Source organism: Thermobia domestica, chromosome 2, assembly GCF_964235325.1.
Source record: "Thermobia domestica chromosome 2, izTheDome1.hap1.1, whole genome shotgun sequence".
Classification (NCBI taxonomy): domain Eukaryota; kingdom Metazoa; phylum Arthropoda; class Insecta; order Zygentoma; family Lepismatidae; genus Thermobia; species Thermobia domestica.
Genome location: NC_137455.1, coordinates 246,232,355 through 246,255,412, shown reverse-complemented (window position 1 = coordinate 246,255,412; position 23,058 = coordinate 246,232,355). Strand labels below are relative to the sequence as shown.

The 23,058-nt window shown below is 36.3% G+C and overlaps 1 protein-coding gene across 2 annotated transcripts in view; it reads right to left on the bottom strand.

Annotated features, from left to right (window-relative positions):
* LOC145678425 (alpha-1-inhibitor 3-like) overlaps nucleotides 1-23,058 on the bottom strand; it is a 2,648,409-nt gene that overhangs the window by 393,863 nt on the left and 2,231,488 nt on the right. For both annotated transcript variants that reach the window (XM_081748543.1, XM_081748544.1), the window contains exon 21: nucleotides 12,659-12,923. In XM_081748543.1, the coding sequence (XP_081604669.1) occupies nucleotides 12,659-12,923 (265 nt within the window). The remainder of the gene's footprint in view (nucleotides 1-12,658; nucleotides 12,924-23,058) is intronic.

Genomic DNA, 23,058 nt, shown 5'->3' with positions numbered 1-23,058 from the left:
CCTCAATTACTTTATCGCCCTCACCCTCCAACGCCCTCACCCTCAACTACTAAAATGAGGGTGAGGTGAGGGTGAGGGCGGCCCTCATGAGGGCAAACCCTAAAGATGAACAGATCATGTGATGCTTTGTATTTACCAAGAATTCGCGGTATTTACGGTTGAAGACACAGCACAGAGGGATAAAATAATTCTTGGAAATTCTGTCTGTTGTCACAAAGCAATAGCATTTTTGCACCTGTTACTGCTGTCCACATCGAAGGAAGGTATGAATGTGCATTACAGTTAGGAAAAAAAAAAAAAGCTGAAGCAATGAATATAACATTTTCGCACTTTTCTTTCTTCTTCCTGGCCGGGGTCTATATGAATAGTTAACAGAGTTCAAGTAACTTTTTAAACAAAATATAACACTTGTTATTATCCTGGTGCACCTTTGGTCCACGTGGTACCGGGTTCGAATCCTGATGGGCGAAGTTTTAAACGCATTACGATAATTAAGATTCCACCTTAAACTGTAGGTATAAGTCTGGTATAACACTGGTGGTGAAAAGGGACGATAAACTCAAAACCTTTGTAAATCAGTAATCGAGTAAAGTTTGGCCTTTAGATCAGGAGCGTCATTTCAGGTTTTGCTTGGAGGGGGCAAGACCCCATGATATAAGTAAAATTTTGCATTTTTCACAGATTTACTACCATTTTATTGATAAGATCTATATAAATCTCATACTCAGAGGGGGGAAATTGCCCCTCCCTGCCCTCCCTAAATGACGCCCCTGCTTTAGATTCTACAATGCTTCTATAGAATATTGTATTAATATGACCGTAGTAAGAAATGGGAAAAGAAATAGTGGCAAGCAGGAGAAAAGGCAGGCAGGTATTGAAGAAAGAAAAAGAATACTGTCTCCTAAAAGTATTTTTCAAGCAATGTTCTGTTTGGCCTACTGCATTATAATTTTCATAATGTATGTTGGCTATTTCATTTTATTTTATTATGTTCGTAAATAAATAAAATAAATAAATAAATAAATTTGTAAACATACATTATGAAAACCATAATGGACTAAGCCAAATAGAGCATTGCTTGAAAAATACTTTTAGGGGACAGTCTCCCTGTACTGACAGAAACCCATCGGTTCGGAGAAGAAATCTTACTGTTTCAACAGAGCTAGTGATGTAGTGCATGGTAAAGCGAGAGATATTATTATTATTATTATTATTATTATTATTATTATTATTATTATTATTATTATTATTATTATTATTATTATTATTATTAATATTATTATTATAAAATATTTTTATCGCCTTATTCCTTATCAATTTCGATTGCAACTAGCATGAGAAATTCTCAATTTTGAAAATCAGATTTTTAAAACTAAAGTTAACCCGGATTTTTTTCTTTTAAATCTGGAATGGAATAGATGAATTCACGTCTGAGTGTGAACCCAAGAAATATGGCTATAAGGAAACCTCACAAAATATGCACCATACTACATCAAAATAAAATTTAAAAAAAAAAAAAAAAGCTTTTCCGATGGCAATCGTAGAACACATTTACAAACTAATAGTAGAGCCACTTGTACACCACGTGAAGTATGCGGAATCTTGCTGAGATTTTTCGCTTCAAACTTGCTCTGTTTCAGAGATTTTAACCATACCAAAACTGTTCTTTTTCGGCTTGGGAAAGGAATGCCATTCTATCTGTGTAGCTGTGTAGATTTGAATTCGACATGGACAATATACCGATTGTAGATTTGGTCTTAAGTGTGATAGTAATGCATACAATTGTATTAGGCGTATATTACTACACGCTAATGGGAGAAAGAAACGGACGTGGATGAGTTACTGGATCCGGCGTCATCATGGACACGGGATTTATTCCACTCTTTTTTCCAGAACTAAGACTACAAGGCTCATTATCGTACCAAATTTTGTTTTCGTTCCTTATCCATTAGTTCTTTTTCGTTTCTCACCAGTATTAACGTTCATTGCATCCATTTCTTATATGCAAGAGTGCATAAAATTATGTTTACTAGTATAATATGTCACAAAATAATAGGAGAGGTATCAAAACGGATATCACAGGAAAAAATAGATGTAGAAGTGAGAAGTTCCCATCCTATCTTAGATTGTGGAGAATATAAATACTAACGTGTCCATACAAAAATTTGCTGAAACTACAAAATGTTGGTACTCACGACTAAAGCAAAACCACAAGTTATCTTCCGTGAAATAAAAGAGCTTGGGCCAATGTTAGAAAAAAACCTTATATATAGTGTATGTAATATGGGAAATAGAGAACCATATAGAGCCAAAAAAGAAACAAAATGTGAAACTATCAACTCAGTTAATTTTTTTTTTCACCTGTCAGTTATCCAGGACCGCAGTTAGGGGTTAGTAGACGGGGTACATGCCCCGGGCGCCGGATTGAGAGGGTGAAAAACGAAGATTTTTTTTTTTTTACTGTAGCTATATATTTACGTTTTACGTTGGGGAAGGGGGCGCCAAAACAAGATCTCGTCCCGGGCGCAAAATATCTTAGTTACGTCTCTGAAGTTATCAACTCTCAGAGTTTAATGTCCCTTGCATTCTTCATTTACAGTTCTAGATCTGTAGTTCTATAGTAATTCATCATGCTAAATTGAAGTCTAAAATCAAAATTTCGTTATCATTGTTGCTTTTTCAGTAATACAGGGTGTTACATAAGTACAGACACATGTTCAAAAAAGTTCTCTGAGAATGAAATAGTGATTAAGAAGTTACTGGTTTATATTATGTTTTGTAGTGGGTGTCTTTGTTGTCTTTACTGATACATAAGCAGTCGTCTAATAACATACTGGTTCATGCTTTTCTTGATTTCTCATTCATGAAGACCTGAGTTTTAAGTAGGGGGCCGCGGTGGCTCAGTGGTAGAGCGTTCACCTCTGGTGCTTGGGGTCGCGGGTTCGATCCCAGCCCTCGCCAAGTGAACTTTGTGGTGGACAAACACCGTGTGTGTGGGTTTTCTCGGGGTTCTCCCGTTTCCTCCCACTTTCTTCATTCCACCATTTCATTCATTACTCATCATCACCGTCTCCTTTAGCCTAACCGGCATAAGCGTGGGACGTAAACCTCAAAGATTTTTTTTGAGTTTTAAGTAAGTAGAAGTAACAGCTTAACCTCACAAGAATCAAAGTTAGTATTAGATTGGATTCATTGGAAGAATAAATACTGGTGGAAAATCTTGTTAATCTCTGAAAATCGAAACTGATAGTGTTGCCAGATATTACATTGGCAATTTCCTTTTCTAAATATACGCCGTGTTGTATATATATATATATATATATATATATATATATATATATATATATATATATATATATATATATATATATACATGAACTTAGGTAATTTCGTCACCGGAAATTTCGCCACCGGAATTTTCGTCACAGTAATTTCGTCACCGGTAATTTCGTCACCAAAATATTAGCATGTAGGTTATTTCGTCACCAAAACATTCATTGCTCTTGTACCGTTCTGTGAATCCAATCTCTTGGACCTTTCTCCACGTTCAGTGAGTCAGGTGGAAAAAAAAAAAAAAAAAAAAAGCAATGCTGTACACGAGTTGAGTTTCCGAAAGTTGTCTTTAAAGTGTGCATTTCCGCTATCTCGAAATCCATAACCACAGTTACAGGGTCCGGGTATTCACTAAATTCACTGCACTGATGCACCACCGCACAAAACAGTTCTTCATATAAATGTTGTGTCTTGCTCTGCATTAAGGCATACACCCAGTAAAGGATTTTTTTTTTTTTTTTTTTTTTTTTTAAGGAGCCATTGGAAAGTAGTCCATCCACCATCCATGTTTCACTTCTCAATAGCTCCATAAGGCTATATTTAAAGAAAATTGTTAGAAATATTTACAGTATATGTTTTTCTTCCTTTATATAAATTTGCTTTCTTGACATATATATCCAATAACAATTTGGCCAATGTTTAATCAGAGTTGAAATATTGAAATATAACATTCTTCTTTCAATAGCTCCTAAAAAAAATCACTCTTTTCACATGACTCAGTTGACGTGGATGAAGGTTCAAGAGTTTGGGCTCAGAGAACGGTACAAGAACGATGCAAATTTCCGTCTAGTTTGCGGGAAAATGAACGGATTGGCATATCTTCCCATATTTATTTGCAATTTTCTGTTCTGAAATTTTGATATTGGCGAAGCTTAATATTTGTAAATAGTGATACACCCAATAGTTCCCCACGTTACCTTTGCTTTTAACATTTGCTGAAGCTGGCACTATTTTCTTGCACTGGTGCTTGCTCCTGCGTCGAGTACCCGAAACTTAAATTTTACAGAGTTCAACGTCAACCGAATTGTTTTCCAAGTTTGATTAAAATAACGTAAGTTGTCTAGGTCATTTACTTTGCCTCTACTTAGTTCAAGAAAGATGAAAAAATAACCATGACAAAATTTCCTATTTGATAATATTTCTGACAGAATCACTAAAAACTTTTATCGCATATCTCAAATAAGATATACAAAATATGTAACTATTTATTTAATAATAATAATAATAATAATAATAATAATAATAATAATAATAATAATAATAATAATAATAATAATTATTATTATTATTATTATTATTATTATTATTATTATTATTATTATTATTATTATTATTATTATTATTATTATTATTATTATTATTATATTTCGATTTGCTTCAGTTGAAGATTAAAGAAAGCAATTTCAAAAACGGTTTCTATTCATTCATTGTACTTGTATTATGTTCTAAGACACTGGTGATGAAATTATCATGACAAAATTTTCGGTGACGAAATTACCTATATGGTAATATTTTGGTGACAAAATTACCGGTGACGAAATTACCCTGACGAACTTTCCGGTGACAAAATTACCGCCGCCCATGTATACATACCGTATATGCCGTCAATATTCTTAATACTTAGCAGTGTCATGTACTTATGGGACACCCTGTATTACTGAAAAACTATGCCTGGTAGCGAAATTCTAATTTCAAATTTGAATTCAGAGTGGTGAATTATTACAAAAATATGACCCTTGTGAAACTGTGTTATTAATTAAGATAGTTTTCATTCCACCAAATTTAAACCAAAAATGGTGCTTTTTTTCACCTTTCCACCTACCAATTTCATTACTTTTTTCCACCAAAAAATCCTTTCGTTTTTTTCGCTCCGTGGCTTTTTGGTGGTGTCCTAAATTCAGTATGAGGACAGATTGTATTAAAATTTGCAGAACTACTCCTAAAATTAGGCCAAACTTACAGAAAAGTCGAGATTTCGTGGAGGGGAAACCGAGTGTCCAACACAGCATACGCCCCTGACCTCAGGCAATTTTCAAGAAATGTGTTAATTTCTTCCTCAACTCCCCTCAGCTCTAACACTCTAATTTTTCATGTACATCTGTAATTTTGTCAAATTAATTTCGACTTGAGAGCATCAAAGATGGATTTACGAGATGCTTACATATTTCACATTAATTACTATATCATCTATGAGGTTTCCATATATATATATCTGTGAATTCATGTGCCAGTGTTATTTTAAATTTGTATACAAGCCTAGTATTAATACAGGGTGTCAAAAATCAACTGAAACTTCGGGAGATGAGTGTTTATATCAAATCAAAGTAAAACGTTTTAATACATATAGGTCTTAAAACGAGTTCTTTCAGTATTATAAGCCGAAAAAGAATTAAAACGCCCTAGCTTAAAAATAATGGGACTTTTTCGCAAGCGGTTGAAAAAATTAGGCAATACCTAGTATTCCCTCTTATCTAAATACCCACGTTTCACAATCCCCTGATATCAACGTAACGATTTGTAAAAGGTAACTTAGTGTACGAGGATACACTTTTAAATACTAATTGGGTACTCTTTTCGTGGATACCAGAAGACTGTTCCACACAAAAAATTATTACTAGCGCATATGAGTTCCTGCGAAATCCGTCTAATCACGTGCGATAGACTCTATAACTTTTGTGCTAGAGTGTTTTTAAAACGTGATTTTCCTCATTTTTGGCGGATTATAAATTTGAAAAGAGACATTTTTTGACCCACAGTATGTTCATCAAAACTTTTTTTTTCATTTGATATAAGAAATAACGTTCCAAACTTAGTAGGTTGATTTTTTGACACATTGTATATTAAGCTGGGTAGTATGTGGAAATAACAAATCGAATATTTTTTAGGTATATTTCAAAGAACCAAACCTATTTCAAAAATACAAGGGTGGGGTGAACTGTCCCCTCTTGCTCTCTGCTGCAGGCAATCATAGTCGAGAGTCTCATATTCCATATAAACATTATTATTTATTTTTTTTTTCTAGTGAAGGGCAAGTTTTATTTTCGTAGACAGTCACAGTAGACACTGGATTAAGATTCAAGGCGGGCATTGTTTTGCTCGCAGTCTTTGACATAAAGAGCCTTCAAAGTTCTGAAAAGAAAACTATTTTTATCTTCATACCAGAAATGAGCACGCAGTATAACGTATTGTTCCATCTGGTGGAGTATGAACCTTTGAAATCTAGAAAGAAGAACTTGAAAGTAACGTTATCGTAGTATTAATCTAACATAAGTACGATGAACATTCTTTCTTTGCCGACAGGAAGACTTGGTGATTCATTCCGGTGGCATTGAAAGAAAGAACTAAACTAAAAATACACTGATGACGAATTCCATTAGACATACAGAGGTAAAGGTTCTTTACATTGTACCTTCCCTTCCCATCCGAGGTGTTTGGGCTAACAAAGATAATGAATGAGAGTAGTACAGAAAATGGGAAAAATTGAACGTGACTCTGTTGTTAAGCCAAGTTCGTTGTTTAAAACTAGCTTTAGTCTGTGTCAGTATAGCAGTAAATCTATTTTGTAGCATGTATATAATAATAATAATAATAATAATAATAATAATAATAATAATAATAATAATAATAATAATAATAATAATAATAATAATAATAATAATAATAATAATAATAATAATTAGTTGTTGAATCAAACAACTCAGACACAATTGCTTTTAATAGACCCAGTGAATAGGCCTATAGGTATTGTGACAACTTAAGTAACCTGGATTGCAATCAGGAGCGGATTAAAGGCGGAGCTAATGGAGCCCAGGCTCAGGGGGTCCCCCAAAATTCCCCTCTTTCATACTAAAATACATCAATCAACTTATTATAGTATAGGCTTCAGATCCATGCTAATTTCTTTTCCCGCTCGGTAGGCTTGCGGTGTCGCTAGAGTTAAGTCTTCTTCCACCAGCTTGGGCTCGTGCCTGCAAACATCAGACTTTCGTGGCACCGCCGGGCGTGGATAAATAAACTGATTGATGTGATGAATAAACAAATAAATTCAAACATCATTCACACAGAAGACCTTCAAATTCGGAACTTTGATCACAGTGTAACCTTGTACAGGTTTACTATTTGTATATGATTTTTCTCCTTTTACTCTATTAGTGTTTTTACAAGGACTGTTGACCATTTGGCTCGTATTCGGCATTTTTGTGTTACACTGAAGTATATAGGCATGTAACTGTTAATAATGAATGTAGTTAAACTAATTATTGTAAACTTGGAGCACATTAAAATGTTACAGCATACTCCTCGGTGTTTCGATAAGCCTATGAGGCTGTGGAAGACGGCAAAGAAAAGTTATGCGCTGAAATTATTCGTAACATAGGGCCCTTTGAAATAGTCGGCTGCAGGGTCCCAAAAACCTTAATCCGCTCTCAGTGCTATGCGCAGAGACGTACGCAAGAATTTATTTCGGGAGGGGTCCAAAGCATTTCGGGGGGGGGCTAAATTATACTAAACTTTGTATCTAAAATTAGACTAAATTGACAAAAAAGTCCGGATTTCGAGGGGGGTTCCGGACCTCAAGGACCCACTCCGTGCGTACGTCCTTGGCTATGCGCACAAAATATCCACTTTTTTTTTTTTAGAAATAAAGGGGACCGCGGTGGCTCAGTGGTAGAGCGTTCACCTCTGGTGCGTGGGGTCCCTGGTTCGATCCCAGCTCGCGCCAAGTAAGCTTTGTGATGAACAGACACCGTCTGCGTGGGTTTTCTCGGGGTTCTCCTGTTCCCTCCCGCTTTCTTCATTGCACAGTTTCATTCATTTCTCATCATCACCGTCTTCCTTAGCTTTGGCACATAATCCTAGGACGTTAAACTAAATATATCATTTTATTTCATTTCATTTCTTTAGAAATAAAGCTTGACTTTTCGTGCCTTTCTTTCAATATGTCTGATTTACAATTGATAGAGAACATAGATTAAAAAAATCTAAAATAATGGTTGCCAAATGTTTGTTGATATTCAACTTTTGGTGAAAAAAACTTAAGAGATGCAGAAAGAAGATATTGAAGTTATGACTTTATATAACACCATATTTATAAATGAAGGACGGAACATACTTCGGATACAAGCAACTTTAAGGACGAATGAATGAAATTACTCTTCATTACGAAATTCATTCTCAAGCAAACTCATAATTTCAGGGAAGCTCAGGCCCCATGGGTATGGGCGTGATCTGTACGATCATTGACTGTTTGCATCCAACAAGTAGTGGCGTAACTAGGATTTTTAAAAAGGGACTGAAAAACCATTTTGGGGCCAAGGTACCCAACACTCCAAAATTCCATTGTTTCGGTATTTTAGGGTTATCTTTAATCAAGAACATAACACAATTTGCGAGCATTTGGGGCAAAAGAATTCTGGTTACTATTTCAGTCTTGCACATTTTTAGCAACATAGTCATGTTTGTTTTATTCTTTATTAAATTAAAGCTATTGTTTCTCAAAATAACTCGACAAGATTCGAGACGAGACAGGGTTCTTCCAACAGAAAAAGATACATTTTTCGAGGCATCACTTTACACAACATATTTTCGAGGCGAGACAACCTCTAATCTTGTCTCGTGCGCATCCCTATTTGCACGTAATAATATTAGAATACAGTAAAAAAAGAAAATATTAATTACCTTATAAAGTAATCAAACCTTAAAAGTCACCTATTTAAAATTTGCCCTGTGAAATAATTCATATTTTAAGGGGGCTATTCATATAGTAACAGAATATTAATAATTACTCTGTGAAGATGCTGAATTTTAAGGTGTGTGTGTACCTTCTGTTTCATTTGGGTGCAAATTCGGTAGATTTTCTTAGTATCCTCTTTTCTAGAAGTATGTAACATAGTGAAATTTAACTGGGCTTGTAAGAATTTGGGGAGGCTTGAACACCCCAAATTAGACCTAGTAACGCCACTGCCAACAAGCCACCAGTCACGAAAGACAAAGGGAAATATTTAATTTAATAATAATAAAAAAGTTGAACTGTGTAAATTTAGGACTATAATTGTATATGTAAATCATTATAAATACAATTATGTTTTATATTTAATTGAGCTTTTCTTCCTATCGCGGAACTTATGTCCGGTACGGAATCGAACCCGGATAACCCAAAGATCTCTGCTTCAGATAATCGCTGGGTAGAAATGTTCTCCTTCAAATAAAATGAAATGAAATATTCAGTCTAACGTCCCATGATTATGCTCCGAAGCTAAGAGAGGCGATGATGATGAGAAATGAATCAAATGGAGGAATGAAGAAAGTGGGAGGGAACGGAAGAACCCCGAGAAAACCACCGCATACGATGTTTGTCCACCACAAAGTTCACTTGGCGCTCCTTCAAATAAAGTACAGCTACAAATAAAACATTTTCTACCTTAGAAGAAAGAATCTCCTTTACATTGTTCCGTCCATTAAATGTACATATTAACAATTACTCTACTGAAACCATCCCTGCATCTAGTGATGTAAAGTGGAAAATTTTCCGCTTAAAACTTCCCATTTCTGAAAATTTTCCATTCTAAACAAATATTCACTATCAAGTATTAACTCCACATTAAGCCATGATATTGATTGAATCCATGAATAAAAATATGACATTACAGCAAATTATAATCTTCCAACTTTCTAGGTACTGTAATGGGAAAATATATAAATATTACTGAGTACCTGGTAATAAACCTAGTATTTGATAACACAAGAATTATATGATAGAACAAGCGAGTATCGTTCTACAGTATGAAACTACGGTAAACTTCCAAACTAGTAGAACTGGAAATAGTAGAAACCTGAAGTAGTTTATTTCTACCACTTACGGTTTAAATATTAGGTTGTCGAAGGAGATGGGACCTATTATTGAAACAACGAATCGTTTCCCGAAAACCGTTTCTCAATAGCTCTTACCGTTTTTGAGTTATGACCAATATTGTTGAAACCAGAAGTGGTTCAACATAGCTTCTGGTTTAACTCGAAGATTGGTGAAAGAGATGGAACCTATTTTTGGGATGCTGAATCGATTCCCGAAAACCGCTTGTCGATAGCACTTACCGTTTTAGGTCTAGGAATATCAATATTGAGACCAGAAGTAGTAGTGAATTTATACCACTTCCGATTTTAGTGGAAATACAGGAGTACAGGTGGTTTGTCCCCTTAAGAATTAAATCGATTTCTGAAAACTCTTTATCGCTAGCTATGTTTTATATTCGTTTATGAGTTATGAATATGTTTGTTGAAACCAGATATGGTCGACTTCTACCACTTCCCGTTTAAGTAAGATTGTTGAAAGAGATGGAACCTATTCTGGCAATGCAGAATTGATTCCCGAAAACCGTTTGTCGATAGCTCTTACCCTTTTAAGTTTATGAAAATAAATATTGAAACCTGAAGTAGTAGTGGATCCTACCACTTCCAGTTTTAGTAGAAATGCAGGAGTTAAGGTGGTTCCATTCATATCCACTTATTTCCGAAAACCGTTTGCCGATCGCTATTACCGTTTTTTACTCGTGGTCTTTAATTTGAAACCGGAAACTTCCGATTTCTACCACTTCCGGTTTAACAGATTGACTCCCAAGGTGATTTGAGGGTACCTGTTAAGTAGGATGTTGTTGAAGGAGATGCAACCTATTATTGGGATGCTGGATCGATTCCCGAAAACCGCTTGTCAATAGCTCTTACCGATTTTGATGTGATACCTGTTGACAGACAGACACACAGACGAACAGAGCCGTTCTATAAGACTTCCCTTTCATATGCATAGCGTAGTTTGGAAATCTAAAAGTAGGTATATAGCCAAAAGCAGGAAACATCTTTTTATTTGATAATTAAATATAAAGTTATTTATTGCGGCTTGCAACTTTGTACTTTTCTTATATATATATTTTTCTCTTAGAAGAAGAAATAAAGCTTTTTCTTAGTTACAATTTCAGAATGAATGAATATATGAATATTTATTAGTTTCTCTTCTGAACGAATATATGAAAAAAAAAACATAATTTCCTGAGAACTTCTAGTATTTTTAATGAGTTACTTTTGTTAAAATTTGAAATTTTCGGTAGCCAAAAACTTGCAGTAGATATTTTTATATATTTCGTAATTATTGTTTCTATAAAGTGAAAATATATAAATATAGGAAAGTAATAAAGCTATGAGAAACATCTTGTCTTCGTGCATGAAAAGCGTATGAAACTGATAGAATATTGATATGACGATTTTCTGTGAACGACGATTAATTCTAAGAAAAAAACTACATTACATTTTCTAATATATTTTCCAGAAATGAAGAATTGCAAGATAATTAATTTTATGAATCCTTACCCTCACCCTCACCTCCCTCACACTCACCCTCCATCACACTCACCCTCCATTGACGCCCTCCACTCACCCTCCCTCACACTCACCCTCCATTGACGCCCTCCACTCACCCTCCCTCACACTCACCCTCCATTGACGCCCTCACACTCACCCTCCCTCACACTCACCCTCCATTGACGCCCTCACACTCACCCTCCCTCACACTCACCCTCCATTGACGCCCTCCACTCACCCTCCCTCACACTCACCCTCTATTGACGCCCTCCACTCACCCTCCCTCACACTCACCCTCAATTACTTTATCGCCCTCACCCTCCAACGCCCTCACCCTCATCTACTAAAATGAGGGTGAGGTGAGGGTGAGGGCGGCCCTCATGAGGGCAAAATGAGGGAGGATGACCATCTCTGCTTGTGAAGAACTAAAGGGATTTGTAGCGAAAAACTATACAGTCAACAATTAGACAATGAAAGACTTAGGATCCTTTAGAGTCCTATAACTTTTCAAATAGTATTGAAGAGGATTAAGAGTATTTCAGCTGGTTCGGGTCCTGGACCAGTGGATTTAGAAAGGTACACATGAATAAAACTGATATGATATATTTATCAAATAAGTTTTATAATCTTCTGTTAAGAGCAGAAAAGGTTCCCACGGCTTGGTAAAACAATAGAACTACGTTGATTTCAAAACTGGTAAAGGTTTAAGTAGGGTCTTCAACTGTAGACCTATGACAATATTGTCTGTAATAGATTTGTTCATGATTTTTAAGGGAAAGCTAGAAAAGTGGTATATATACATGAAGCCCAAATTGGCTACATTAAAATTAATAGTATCTATCTTGATTAACCAGATATTGTAATTTTCATTTATCTCGGTTTTGGAAATTACGTGCTTAGGACGAATATTCCATTCGTGGCAATCTAACATAAGAGATTCCGATATAGAACATTAAAGTGTAAACATGTGAATACCTACCTTTCTCCCACCACATAATATCATTCCTTTTTGTAGCTAGTCCCAATAATCTCTGAAGATGCGCTTCCGCACGCCCTCTTTCGTTCATCAATGTAAAGGCGTAAGTAATGAGAGAAAGAGTGTATACATCAGTTTCTCTGGCTCCAATCAAACAATAAGCAGCATTGTGAGTGACAAATTTTGACATTTCAATTTTAGTTTCTAGAAGTGAAATTAAAACATATGCACTCAATGCCGCAGATGAACTTTCTGAGGTCAAACCGCCCTATAATAAAGAAATTAAATTAGAATATAGTAGTGTTAATATTATTTACAAAAGAACAAAGCTTAATTACTAATATAATGGACGAAGTAAGATATACTAAGTATATGATTTATATAAGTGATCTAGAGGTTACATATTCGAAGTTCAAGTATAACAATGTGAAATCATTAGTGGGATACCTGACACGAACAGCGCAAACGCAAGAACAGCTTTCCTTGTCTTCCTATTTCCTATTTCCATTCTTCCATTCACATTATTTGAATTCTTTTCTTTCGTACTTCTTTGCTAACACAGTTCTGACTTAAAGTAAAATGAAGCATCATACCTGACACGAACAGCGCAAACGCAAGAACAGCTTTCCTTGTCTTCCTATTTCCTATTTCAGATCGTCAGCATACGCTAAGATATTTTGGCTGCGAAACATAGAGGGGCCGGGAGACGATAATGTGGCCAATCGCCGAAGTAAAGGGTCTAGCACCAATGCATCTACCACCAATGCTTAGAGAGCGTGAAACACAAACTACCTCCCTGGCGCAAGCCTCGTTTTAACTGAATAACGGGGGTTAAATGGCCATTAATCTGAATGCGAAAGTTCGCTGTAGCATACAGATTGGAGATGACCTGCCGGAAGGATAACGGGAAACCCCAGGCTTAAAGAGTTAACGCTAAGAAGCCATGATCGACACTATCATATGCTTTTTGCAGGTCCACCGCCAGTGCTCCCGCCGCCACATGACGGAAATGAAAATACACAAAAAGATCTCTGATTGAACGTAAAGTATACTGAAGGTTATGGGTCTCGTGAAGTGCCACTTGAAAAGGACTGATATAGCGGCGAATAACTGGTCGTAGTCGCGAGGTGAGAACCTTCGTAAAGAGTTTTAGGTCAACCGGCAATTAAGAAATAAGTCGGAAGTCTGAAACCTCACGTGCGGAAGATGATTTAGGAATAAGTACAATGACAGCGGTGTTGTGCGAAAACGCGACTCCCGATAATAAATCGTTAAAGATAATGGTGAGTGTTGCACTGAGACATGGCCAATAACGTCTGTAAAATTCCATGTTCAAGCCATGGATTTCAGGGGCACTACGACCTTTAGTTTTCTTCAGAACATTTAAAATTTCATTTTCGGTGCTGGGACTCATTAACAGGTGATCTTCTTGCTCCGTGAGTTGTTGGGGTAACGTGGACAAGAATTCTGTACCATAAGCAAAATCCATTGACTTTGCACTCGCAAGTTCGGTATAATAGAGTGTAAATTCATTTATAATCTGGAAAACATCGTTCGTAGTCGTCCCGTCTAAATGACAAGGGAAGGGATGAAAGTCAAGCGCCTTTTTCGTAGAAGGCGGTCAACGTGATATATAGACGCAGTTTCCTCTGGGAAACAATGGTAGAAATCCTCAGAAAAATAAGCTTGCACCGATGAATGTGCGTACATCTGTTCCATCCTGAATTTAAGATCGTTAATACGTACTAAATTTTCCAGGGAAGCAGATGCAGCCCAAAGTTCACAAAGAACACTATAAAAAAATTCTTGCAACTGACGATCGTCTTCGCGCGCGATTCTGCCGCGCCATTGAAAAACTACGGATTTTGGGCTTACAATATACGTTCCACCATGATCCGACAGTCGAATAATATATTTTCATACTACACTAACAGACAAACTTAGTAGAAAACAACTCCACCACTTCCTCTCGCGACATAACTTCCGTATTAATTTTCCAAAAAGAAGAACCACCTGCTGCAGGTATGAAAAAAGGCAATTCAAAAGCCAATTCAATTGCTGAATGGTCTGAAAAGGGCAAGTGAAGAGTTAACAAATGGATCACCTTTGAACTTATAGGCGCCGTTACGTATGCTTGGTGGAATCTGCTCTTAGTTTTCGACCCACAGAAGGTGAAAATATGCGGCGAGTTGGATACACTGAGTGCATCATGTAGCTGCACTGCTCGCACAAGCTCCACTAACGCAGAACATGGAGGTGAGGGGGTGAGAAAATCTTGGGGGTCGTCGAAGGACGACACATAGGTTTGAGTCGTCGAAGAGAACAGACGTGTCTTGCATTAACTCTGAGTGATCAGTGTTTCCATCCCAATGGGCATTACAATTCAGCAGTGGCGCGCTGCTATAGGCAGGTTCAGTGCAGCATTCGAAATGAAAGTTTCGAAGGAAGAACTTGTAGCAACGGAGAAATATAGCAGTGGGAAGGCGATCTGCCTAGCAATTGTGCTGATAGCGCTGTTGATAGGTAACATTGAAACAAATCCAGGGCCAGTGAGCAAAGCTCTTGAACAAAAAATTGAAGACATTCTTCAAAAGTTAAATAGCGTGGAACCGAACGTGAACAAGATTGGATTAATTGATGCAAAAATAGACAAATTACAGTCGAAGTTTGATGACCTTTCAAAGGAAGTGAAAGATCTAGAAGCAAAAGTGGCTCACTTGCAGGACGAGAACAGTGATTTGCGACAGAAAATTGATGAACTTGAAATGAAGTGTGACTATAACGAAAATCAGAGCAAGAGAAACAATCTTATCTTCCGAATGTGCAGGTCAAAAGTGAAGGCTTGCGACCATCATGGAAAGACTGTGAGGCGGCTGTGAAAGATATTATAGAAAAGAAGTTGGGGATTAACATAGAACGTGATGACATAGAACGTGCACATCTCTTAGGTAGGGGTCGTAACCAGTCGGATATAGTTGTGAAATTCTGCGGTACAAAAAGAAATGAGAAATTTTAGAGGCGAAATCCAAGTTGCAGGGACCCCATGTGTATATTCATGAGCAGTTTTCAGAAAAAGTGCTTGCTGAAAGACGATTATTGTCTGAAAAACTACAAGAGGCAAGGAAGGAAGGAAGGTACGCAGTGTTAGTGTTTAATAAACTGAAGATTGAAGGGGGTATCTATCGTGCTGACACAACAAGTAACACAGTGTTTAAAATTTTCCGCGAAAGTCGTAGCAGTGATGAAAATAACAAGAGAAGTGAATTTAGTGCTAGTGCTAGTGTTTCTAATAATTCTGTGGTGTGTACCAGTAACGAAGATAAAGGCGAGAGTGTGAATAGAGCAAAAGTGTTTGTGGTTAGCAACACTGAAAACAGCTTTCAAGAGAAATCCAAAGGCGTAAAACACGGAAGGTGGATGACCCCTCGGGTACAAAAGGAAGGCAGTGTTAGGCGGGGCAGGGAACAACAGGACCCTCGCACTAGGGGTGCAGCTCAAGCGCCAAGATAAATGGCCGGAAAACTGCCGGAGACAACAGAAGCCAACATTTCCCGTAAGTAACTATTCTTTTGATAGAACCAGTGACCCATCAAATTTTAAACATCAAAACCAAACATTTTCTTTGTGCTTTCAAAATGTCAATGGCCTGCGTACTAAAGCCAGTTGTTTTCATAATGCTGTTTAATCTAACTCTTATGACTTTATCAGCTTGGCAGAAACTTCTTTAACGACAAATTATTCTGATTCAGAATTCTTTGATGATAGGTATGTGGTCTGGAGGCAAGACAGAAATATTGAACTACAAAAAAAGGCTAAGGGTGGGGGAGTATTGTTTGCTGCGCTTAAAAAATATAATATTCAAAAATTAATAGCTGGGAAACTAACTTTGAAAGTGTAATTGTCAAACTGGTTTTGAACTCAATTACCGTGTATATTTGTACTGCTTACATAGAGCCTGATTCACTACTTCACATATACGAACAGTTTTTTTGAATTTGTAGAATCAAATTGTCCTGTGGGTTGCACAATTCTTTGTATAGGGGATCTGAATCTACGACAAATAACTAGTTCAAATTTCGATTTAATGACGTCATCAGCTAAATGTAAAAGTCTTGACAATTTTATGTCCCTCTTTAATTTCATTTCAATTAATAATATTCCTAATAGTAATGGCCGAACCTTAGATCTTGTTCTCACAAATCTCTCAAAAGTAACAGTTCAAAGAGAATGCGATCCACTAGTAATAGAAGATAAACATCATCCTCCCTTTCTTATTCAGTTTACAGCATTGTATTCAACCAAACTTAAAACAGTGCCTAACACAGTAGGTTATAATTTTAGGAAAGTAGATTTTGAAAAACTTTACCGAAACCTTTTAGCTGTGGATTGGGGGATGCTGCAGAATATTAAGGATGTCAATCAAGCTGTGGATTTATTTTATGAAGTATTGTATCAAATATTTGATGATTGCATTCCTCGTAAGAGAGTAACTAATAAAATCTACCCTACATGGTTTACCCCGAATATTATTAATAAAATTAAACGTAAAACGTATCATCGTAAAAAAAAGTCGTCTCAGTGTAGGCAACACTAGGTATCATGAAGAGCAATTCGTCAACTGCGTAGGGAAATTAAAGCAGAAATAACTGCTGCTTATAAAGAGTTTTTAAGCAGCACAGAAGATAAATTAAAGAATGATCTGAGATTATTATGGTCCTTCATTAAAAATAAATCGCGTCACTTGTCTTCTGATCGCATACAGTACAATGGTCACGACCTTACTGATAATAGGGACATAGCTAAAGCATTCGGGCAGCATTTTAGTTCAGTCTGTGGCTCCTTAAGAGCGGACTATGAAGTATCGAGCATGTCTCTAAATGATCGTTCCAGTACTCTTCTTGATATATTTTCACTACCTCTCATATCCGAAAAAGAAATAAAAGAAGCAGTAAGGAAGTTGAAATCGAAAACAGCAAGTGGCCCAGATATGATCCCAACGTACATTGTGAAAGGTTGTTCAGATATATTCTTACAACCTCTGAATATTATATTTAATTTATCTATAAAAACATGTACCTTTCCTGAAAAATGGAAGGAGTCAGTTGTGTGTCCAATACCCAAAACAAACTCAGCTAGTAACATTGAACAGTTCCGACCAATTTCTATCTTATCTGCGTTTGCCAAGGTGTATGAATATATACTGCATAAGCGAATAATGGATCATGTTAAACCTGCATTATCTGTCAGTCAACATGGATTTCTGAAGTGCGGATCTACTGTATCAAGTCTAGGACTAATAACAGACTACATTTCGAAGGAACTTGACAAGCAAGGACAAGTAGATGTCATATATACTGATTTTTTCTAAAGCATTTGACGTCAATGACCATGACATTCTCTTAAACGTCAATGACCATGACATCCTTTAACTTGTCGAACTCAACTCTAAAATATTTTGCTTCCTACCTTCAAAATCGTAAACAAACTGTACTGTATCGTAATCATAAATCTCAAATCTTTCATGCAACATCTGGAGTCCCTCAAGGCTCGAATCTGGGACCTCTACTTTTTATTTTGACGGTAAATGATCTTCCTGAGTGCTTTCAATTTTCTAAAAATCTACTCTTTGCTGATGACCTTAAAATATTCAACAGAATTGAAACAATTCAGGAGTGTTTAGAACTTCAGAGTGACTTACAAAATCATGAAATTTGGTGTAAAAATAATAAATTTAAGTTAAATGTTCGTAAATGTAGTTACTTAACATTCACTAGAAAAGACAAATATATTCAACATAATTATTCAATATTAGGGGAAAAACTGAGAAAGCTTGATGTTATAAGGGATTTGGGAGTTATTTTTGATTCAAAATTATCCTTTATTCAACATATTGAAACTATTTGCAAAGAAGCCTACAAAAATCTTGGATATATTTATCGAGTCAGTAAAGATTTCCAAAATGACCAAACTTTAATTGTGCTGTATTATGCGTACGTCAGGTCGAAATTAGAATATTGTAGTAATATATGGAACCCTAATATACAGAAATACTCATTCTTGATTGAGCGTACTCAAAATAAGTTTTTAAGGCTTCTTACCCTTAAGAAAACAAAATTCTATCCAAAATTTGAAGGCTACATTAACCTTGTTGAAAATTTTAATTTTGAAACATTAGAACTCACGAGAAGAAATATTGATTTATTATTTTTACACAAACTCTTTCATGGCAAAATAGACTGTCCTGATCTGAACGAAAAAATATTTATCCAAGTACCATCCATTAAATTGCGAATTGCTTCGAAAAATACACTTTTTTGTATGACAGCGAAAACAAACGTTTTAAGCAGATCTCCTATATGGAGAGTTAGTGCAACCTACAACAGGTTAGTTAAAGAAAATTTCAACCTGGATGTACTGGCAATGGATGTAAGTAGTTTTAAGAAGTCTATTAATTTTCTAAGACAAATGTAACTATTACCAATAGCTTTATTAACCCATATAATCTATATAACGTATATACTATGTAACATGGTAATTAGGCCTTTGCCTGTTGTGTTATGTCAATAAATCAAATCAAATCAAAATCTTGGGGGTCAATTACCGCATTAAAATCACCTATCAATATACACTGATTAATGCTGGGTGGAATTAAAGACGGGATGGTGTGCTCATAAAACTGTTCCCTTTCTCGTACCATGAGATAGCACGAAGGCGCATACAATAGAATTAAACAAATATTTTGAATGTAGCAACGTATGACTCTCCCATCGGAGGATAATACCATTCTACCATACGTAAGACCCTTCGTTACCAAAGAGCCACCCCTGTAGATGGTTCACAATTAATTATTGCGTGGTAATCACTATGGAAGTCTAACGACGGAAAAGTCAGTTCAACGATACCACATACGTCGGGGTGACGGTGCTCAATAAATTGTTTAAGGAGGGCTTTATTAGACGCAGAACTGATGCGATGGATATTAAGAGCTAACACTGTAAATGAATTTACCGCTGACATATCGTTACAAAAGAAGAAAAAAATTAACAAAAATAACATACTCACTATGAAAATTAGAATTATTTTCTTCGCACACGAGTGAGAATTCGCTATTCACCCATGTCATTTCGTGTAATATAGAGCTCTGTTGTCCCGTAACACAGAAGATAAACATAACCATACAGACATACGTAACCAACCTGTTGCTACAAAATGCTCGCTTTGAGAATAAGAATTCAAAGGACAGATACACCTACATTCACGTGAGTTCCGAATCAGAAGTAGCATGCACTTGCGATTTTGGGTCACGTGAGTGTTTTATCTGCTCCTTAACTGCACTAAGAGGTAAACTCAATTATTTTTCCTTATAGATGACCTTGATACTCGTCGTCGTTTTTGTTGCGAAGCGGGATCAGGAAAAGCAGAGATATCACCTGGAGGAACTGTAGGAGATAGGAAAACTCCTGCCTGTACTAAGGAAGAGTCACTTGACTCCGGAAGATCATCAGGCAGCGAAACACAGTTGACACTGAGTGTACAACATCCAGTGGGGGCTCTTGTAGTATCGAAGGTTGTACATTTGGTACTGTCTCCGCCCAAAACTGATTGTTCTGAAGATAACATCGATACTGGGCGTGATGTTGATAACTCAGGAAAGTCACTCGCATCGTTCAAAAAAGAAACTTCGGGGGGATCCTGAGCTGGTTCCTGGTGGACGTCGGCTCAAACCTCCAAAAGCCGTGACGACGGAAAAGATCGTTGCACTTTTCCAAGTTCAGTCATTTCAACAGAGACAGGGTCCGGTTTCGCACTCACAGGTTTTGATTTTTTCAAGGGACTTATGGAGATCGTATGTAAATGAGATTGGTAAAAAAACAAGTAATAGGTTGACCATCATAGAACACACCCACTTTATAGCCCTGTACTATTAAACGTGACGGGGTATGTTTCTGTAGTTCCATATGAATAATCCGGATACCACTATCAATGCCTGGGGGAAAAGGAGCTGTCCAAAATTGGGGTTCCACTTGACGTACCTTTCCATAAGCATTAACATGTTCTTCAAGTATCTGTAATGGCGCCTCCAAAGGAAAGTCGCATATTCTAATATGCTTTATTGGGGTTTCCGCAGTTAAATCCTGACATTGCTAGAAATTGCATCAGCATGACGAAAGACCACACAATCAAGGGCACTAGAAACAAACTGTTCATACGCTCGTACATTCCTAAACTTCATATAAATACTATAAGACTCGGCGTGTAACTGAAGAGCACACATATTGTAAAAATGCTCGGAAAGGTCTCATTTAACCACTGATAAACTTGACTGGAAGTCGGGCGTGAATTTCGGAACATTTTTTTATCAAAGACAAATTTAAATTGCAGGTCCTTTTTGTAAGCCATAACTACTCAGAAACAGGCAAAAGCAAAAAACACTAAACTCACTCACTAGTAGGCACTAACTGGCCAAACACAATAAGAACTAGTAACTTTAAGAGCACACAAGTTCGCAGGAGTAGAACAAACAGACCTAACACAGCCAAACTACTTCACGATGTGCTTCGCTCGACGGCTCGAGCGGAACGGACATTACGAAACTAACGCTTAAGCCACTACTCTAAAACATCACTGTTCTGGGAGAAGGAAAAAGTGGAGCTGTAGTGAATTCTGTAATTACACACTTTTACCATTCCAGTCTAATGATGCTGAAGCTTTCTGATTTCAGTCATGATAAAATAGTAAAGTATTATATAGAAAGAATAGTCCAGAGAAGTCAACTTTAAATTGACAACTCATATGTACGGAGCCGCTGCCATATGCTCTCGCCTCAGGCCCTGATTTTTTACGGCACAGCATTGGACAGATGCTTATATTGATTGAAATCTGGTGTTTCAGGGCACTGGATTATTTAAAAGTTAATTAATTTAATGAACCTTCCTCAGTACCTTGTTTGCTATTTTAAGAGTTTTACTCACTTTTACAGTTTTCCCGCTAACTCTTTAAGAGGGACAGAAACATTGAGGAGAATAAATATCACAAACACTATTCGCGCGTTCTTCCCTTGCCTGAAGTAAAACAATAAAATATGGAGAATATGCAATTTTTGATCTTCCATCTCCTATGTGTTGTCAAATCTGTAAAACCAAACCAAGCAAAGAGGAATAGTACTGCACAAAACGCTCAACATGGTAGCTATTCATGACATAACTATTGCATGATCCGAATAACTCCACTATATCCGAAAATCATCATTTGTTATATTTTACCGAAATACGTAATGACTTTTCTGACAACCTGATACTTTAAATGTTGTTAATACGCAATGTTCATTGATCTCAGCACTTATTCGCTTACTCTCTTATGATGATCAAAACCTTTAGGGTACTTACCGTAGATATAGAAAGGTGAATGCAAGTAAACAAACAAAAAGCAACAGGATGATATTTCCCTCCGCCAAGTCCCCTTCAATGGAGTGTGTAATTTATTCAACAAAAAGACTTGAAATCCAATCAGAAAATTCATAAAATATAAAATATGTAGCGAAGTCTCGACTTTACAATAGTTATAATAATAATAATAATAATAATAATAATAATAATAATAATAATAATAATAATGATAAAGGAATAACAGAATTACAATATCAATTACGTAAACAATACCTCCCAATCAAGAAAAAATAATAAATGCCACACCGGGATTCGAACCCGGTTGACTGTAATGGCAGTTCTCTGCTCTCACACTTTGAAATCAATTCCTCAGCCAAAGATGAGAAAATAAACTAGTAGTTATGTTAGATAATCATAGCACACACTATTTCTACACGAGTTGATATAATTCTGAGAATGTGAAAATAATTTCTATCGTCTTTTCTTCTTTGGAAACTAGAAGGTAAAAAAGAATTGTAGGGATGGGCACGAGCGAGTTCGAGCGAGTTTTCACTCAAACTGACTCGACTGAAAACAGACATCTTTGAGCTCGACGCGAGAACTCAATTCGAAAAATTTCCTCCAACTTGACTCGAATTTGACTCGAGTTTCGATTCGACTCGAGTCAAAACGAAGAAAATCGAGTCAAATGCTGTGTGTAGTTTCAAGTACTTTCTTCAGGTATCCTACATAAACAATATAATTATTATCAATGATGCTACTACTACTACCACTACTACTTCTACTTATTATGTTGTTATTATTATTATTATTATTATTACTTTTACTATGGACCCGTATAGTAAAACTTCAAGCTTATTTTAATGAAAAAAGTGTTATGAAAATTTAAAAAATCCTTAGGCAAGGTTTGAACTCTCTCCTAAAATAGTTTCATTAGTAGAACGCTGTCCTACAACACTCGGCCACGAGGGCCGACAGCAGTTTGCATTAATTTCAACTATATTTAGATCATGAATC